Source organism: Branchiostoma floridae, chromosome 8 (genome assembly GCF_000003815.2).
Source record: "Branchiostoma floridae strain S238N-H82 chromosome 8, Bfl_VNyyK, whole genome shotgun sequence".
Taxonomy (NCBI): Eukaryota; Metazoa; Chordata; class Leptocardii; order Amphioxiformes; family Branchiostomatidae; genus Branchiostoma; species Branchiostoma floridae.
Window position 1 is genome coordinate 25,490,772 of NC_049986.1, and position 5,617 is coordinate 25,496,388.

The 5,617-nt window shown below is 47.5% G+C and overlaps 1 protein-coding gene across 1 annotated transcript; it reads left to right on the forward strand.

The window, feature by feature from the left end:
- The first annotated feature begins 7 nt into the window (after positions 1–7).
- On the forward strand, positions 8–3,602 carry LOC118421742 (tyrosine-protein kinase receptor Tie-1-like). The gene has a single exon (XM_035829244.1). The coding sequence runs from the start codon at positions 780–782 to the stop codon at positions 3,600–3,602; it is 2,823 nt and encodes a 940-aa protein (XP_035685137.1). The 5' UTR covers positions 8–779.
- Positions 3,603–5,617: the final 2,015 nt, after the last annotated feature.

Here is a 5,617-nt window from a genome sequence, read left to right on the forward strand (position 1 = left end):
CTAAGGTTACCTGGTGGTTGAGGTTCTTAACTTCGAATCTAAATGTTTTGGGGAGGAAAAAAATCATTTTCTACGACTGCTTTGTTCGCAAACTAAAGTTTAGCCTATAACGAAAAAGGTGTGGTATAGTCTGAAACTAAAGTGTAGCCTATAACGAAAAAGGTGTGGTATAGTCTGAAAATTAAGTGTAGCCTATAACGAAAAAAGGTGTTGTATAGTCTGAAACTTAAGTGTAGCCTATAACGAAAAAGGTGTGGTATAGTCTGAAACTAAAGTGTAGCCTATAACGAAAAAGGTGTGGTATAGTCTGAAACTAAAGTGTAGCCTATGACGAAAAACGTGTAGTTTAGTCTTACTTTAAGCTTAGTTTCAACTGACATGAAACAGACAATAAAGGTCAGAAACAAACAATCGATTGAGTCATGAAAGCATGTGCTTTTGTAGATTTGGCAAGCTAAGGTTTTCCTTCGTTATGAAAGACACTAGTACTGTTTCCAATAGTCCCTCTTCAGTCCGTTTGAGAGGGAAAATCGGTCACAATTTGGGGAACCTTTGAAGGCCTAAGAGCTCGCAGTTCTGTTTTCAGTACCCTCAGGCAGACAGGTATGGAATATGCACGTCTCGTTATCATTACGTGATGTCATCACCAAAAGGTCGAAATGTCAACTCTCAACTACCGGTTTGTTACGGAGAGGACGTTGACTTACTAGGCTGGATATGGCTATCTCTCCGGGCTATAGCTAAAGTAGATCCGTCAAGACGAGCCAAAAACATTCAACATGGACAACGACACAGTTTTTTTCGTACTGCTGACTTGCCTGGTCGCCTCCGACAGTGTCCAGGGAACGCTGCAGTTGTCAGCGAACGTCCCAGAAAACGCTCACGCGGGGGAAACCGTCACCAGCGTTCGGCCGGCCATGGAAGAAGGTCGGGAGGAAGTAAGATGTGAAATTGTCGCCGGAGACAAGAACAGACGCTTTCGTGTGACCGACTGCGTGATCCAAGTGGCGCGTCCGTTGGATTACGGCGTCGACCCGAGCTATAACCTCACGGTAAACGTCACCGGGTCTTCCGGAAACCCCGAGCAGCTGTATGTTGATGTACAAGTCCAAGACGTGGAGGGATACCCGCCTGTTTACAACGACACGTGCGAAATGCCAGTGTGGACAGAAAAGGGGAAGTCAGACAATTTTTTGTTCGATACGAAATGGACAGCACAGCTGATGACAATGGATATTGGAGAAGTGTCCATTTCAAAGTACATCAATCACGTTTATAGTAAGGCACCGGTTCCGTTTAGCAAGCAGATGTATGGATACACCGATAACAGTAACTGTTCTGTACAGTTTGTATGGGAACCCTGGCATGCGTATGACACCAGATTCACTCAGTCATTTTGGGATGCCCAATTGCGTTGCGTGCATTGTTTTAATTCGGTAGATGAGGAATCTGTCCTCAAATTTGAGCTGCTGCACAGTTATACAGGGTTTGCTCGCATGTGTTATTTAGGGCCTATTCCTCGTACTGATAGATTCTTTATATTGGCCGGTTCGTTCACACTGTCGTCAATAAAATTGAATCATTTCATGTGCAATCTACCAGACGAAACGTTTGTGGATTTCATAGTAAATGGCAAACGACGCGAAGTAATCCCTTTGCTTTTCGAATTTGATGTCGAGCCAGTCGGATGTCCCCCTAACAAGTACGGTGTGTTGTGTGACCAGAACTGCACCTGTGAGAACGGTGCCCGCTGCCATGGGCTGAACGGGGCCTGCAAGTGTCAGCCTGGATGGCAGGGTGTCGTCTGCGACATACCTCACAGTACAGTGGTCATCATCGCGACCACTAGCGACTCGCGACAGATTTACATCTCCGGTTCTGTAACGCTGCACTGCAGGGTTTTCCATCTGGCTGCTGACAGGATGATGTGGACATTTCCTAATAAAACGGAAAAGTGGCTGCAGGGCGCTCAGGAAGATCGTGTAAGGATCCACAACATACAGTCCGAACACAACGGTACCTACACCTGTACTGTGTTAACGGGAGATGGGGCGGTCGTTAACGCAAGTTATGAGCTTCAGGCCGTCGCTTGTCCTCCCGGAAAAACGGGTGAATCGTGCGAAGAGGAGTGCGTCTGTAGCCATGGTGGCAGCTGTGACCGGTGGGCCGGCTGTGTGTGTCCGCCGGGATGGACAGGAACCACGTGTCAGACCTCCTGCCCAGTTGGCAGCTACGGACAGGGTTGCAGCAGGCGGTGTCGGTGTCAGCATGACGCCACCTGCTCCCCTACCGACGGCCGGTGTAACTGCACGGAGGGCTGGTTCGGCAGTAACTGCAGCAGGCCCTGTCCCGCAGGTCTGTACGGAAGGAAATGTCGGCATGCTTGTGCCTGTAAGAACAGCGCCACGTGCCACAACGTGGACGGGACCTGCACCTGCGTGTCACCCTGGACTGGTAAGAGGTGTGATGTCACCGAACACCCCGAAACAGACTCGAACACGTTCCCGTTGTCTCTCCAGATTGTCATACTGATGGTACTGACTCTCCTTGTTGCTGCAATAGTAGTGTTAATTCTCTACAAACGAAAGAAGGCTACACAGGCGGCAAACGAAGACCGTCTAGAGGAAGCCACAGCTCTACTGGAGCTGAGAAACATGGAAGACGACCTTGCACAGAGTTTGCAGCCCGGCTGGCTCAACCGATGGGAGAGGAACGCCGATGATCTGACTCTGGACGAACTGGTCGGGCTGGGCGCGTTCGCACAGATCAGGAGAGGACGGCTTCGCACGGCTGGCGCTGACGTCACGGTGGCGGTCAAGTCCGTCCGCATAGAGGACAGGCGGTGCTACCGAGCCTTCTGCCGGGAAGTCGCCGCGCTGATAGCCGTGCACGAAAACGGTGAGGAACAAAATACCGGATATCCAAACATCGTCAAGCTCTTTGGGGTTGTCACGACGTCCACACCGAAGTGTATTCTCCTGGAATTTGCTGCCAAAGGCGAACTTTTGCTCATTCTGAAACAACAACCTCGGCTGAATGGTTCTCTTGGCAGGTTTGCCCGCTATGCCGTCCAGATATCCCGTGCCCTGGAGGAGCTCCGACGTCTGCGTATCGCTCACGGTGACGTGGCCGCCCGAAACGTCCTGGTCAGCGGCGATGACGTCGCCAAACTTGCTGACTTCGGTCTAGCTCATGACGTCTACGCCGAGACTACCTACGTGTCCTCAGGCAATGACGACGTCGACGAACTTCTGCCCCTGAAGTGGATGGCTCTGGAGTCGCTGGAGTCTCGCGAGTTCACGTGCGAGAGCGACACGTGGTCGTTCGGCGTGCTGCTGTGGGAGATCGCCGCCTTCGGGGAGGAGCCCAGCTACCAGCGCCAGCGCCAACTGAGTTGTCCCAAGTTGGTGGGGCTCCTGAGGCAGGGGCTCCGTCTGGACAGGCCGCCCGGATGTCCGGACAAGCTGTATGACGTCATGAAGTCGTGTTGGCGGGAGGAGCCGTCGGCAAGACCAGAGCCGGCAGAACTGGAGCAGAGGCTGACGGAATGTGGCCAAGAGATGGACGCACTTCTGGTTGTGGAGAAGGAAACTTCTGTATAGCTGAGGGAGATATGTCGCTATATAATGTTACAATTGATATAAGAACTTCAGAAATGTTTTCCCGTCTATGAAATGGACAGACTTACTGCTAGGGTTTTTTTTGTGCCTTGTGTCGTGCTTGAAGTCGGGTATTGTTATGTGATTGTAATAAAGAGCTTACATGTGTTCTGTTCGTTGTACTGTACTAATGTCCACAAGCATTTCATGATAAGCAATAGACTACGTTGGCCTTGGCAAGAAGTTGAAAAGTCTAATTGACTATGACACGTACTTTGAACATGGCTACAATTCGTAAACTGTAGCCATGCATTCGCTAAATACAAAAGTTGCCTTCTGTGAGGGACAACCACCACGCAACTAAAAGTCAAGACCCGAAACTCTACAAGCATTCCTTCTAGGAAGTACATAGATGTACCTTTGACAAGAAGTTGAATAAGAATTCTATTTAACTTTCACACGTAGAGTTCTTTGAACATGGCAAAAATTCCATTCGGAACGCCCAAAGTGTCCTACATTTTAGGACAATCACGTGACAATCAAACAAGAACACATGTTGCAACGATGCGTTTAATAGATATTCTAATCATCTATATACCAGGTACAAATTCCAAGCGAAAGAAATAACAGTTCAGCACTTAGTGTTATCAAGTTGGGCGAATTTATTACATTTTCAAAGCTTGAAAGCTTGTTTACGGATTGTCCCAGGGAATAAATATATATCTCTCTGAAAATCTTACAATTTTGAAAAAAAAGCCTAAATGTCAGTTTATTCTGGGATATTGTTTTATTTTGACGATACGTTCAAATGTGTTGCATTGATTATGCCGTATAGTATGCTGACTTCCGTGTTTTATGAAATGCAAAATTTGGATTAAATGACCAGAAAACTTGACTTGACCGATACTATGGCACCAAGTTGAGAGTTTTGATCTAAAGGACAACTATTTTGAGGGGTTGTGGAACAAGTACTTAGCCTGGGTCAAGGGAATCAAGGGAAATTACATAAAGTCATACATTATATCATAATGGATTGAAAACAAATCAAGTTTGATGCACTAAATGCACTACGACAACAGGTAGTTACCAGAATGCCGAAAGGTGACCCACAAAACTTCCGTACAGACTAAAGACTATAGACATTACACAAATCACGTAGACATCAGATTTTAAAAACTGCACTACGTCTCAAGGTACCCGAAAGATGAATTGTTATTGTTATTGTGGTGGCTTCCTAAAGGTGATGATTTTTTTTTCAGCTTGAACTATTTAGGCTTTACTTTCTAACCCATACATGTTCACGCTATTCCGATTGCGAAGTCACGGAGTTCACCAATCGTACTAAGTTCTCGTCACGATCGCCGTGTGTCGGAATGGTGTGGCCGTGTCGTCAAGTACTAGTATACAGCAATCACTGTGGCTTATTCGGGTTAGCAACAACAGGTGGGAGTGGAACTTCTTAACTCTAGATCCAGAAGCACCTTCACTTGTCGCCATATTAGAGGGTCTGCATGGGGAGGTCCTGACAACGCTTTACGCTAAATTCGGGATGGCTGACAGGACAGGAAAGACGGAAGTCACTTGTGAACAGTCTTACCGCCCCTACGGCTTCCTGAGCTACGGGACTGATGGATGGATGGATGGATGGATGGATGGATGACTACGCTTTACGTTGAATTAAAGAAGGCTACCGAATGCTTCACGCATCATCCCACTACGAATTACGTAAAATAAGATAGCTTCATTACGAATTACGGGAAATCAAACAGGTCTCCCTACGCCTTACGGAAAAGAGCATGCAGACCCTCATATTACACGCGCACATTTCTACCGATTAGCGTTAACGATCGACCTGTCGTCCTTAGGAACAATGATTGGATAGACACAAGTCACATCTGTTTGTCACTTTCGGCCTGCTTCCTTCTTGTAAAGAAGCCGCTTAACTTGTTCAACCCACTTTTCGTTTATCGTGAAATCCGACCCGAGAACTGTCCCAACAAGGGTTCTCTTTCTCTCTC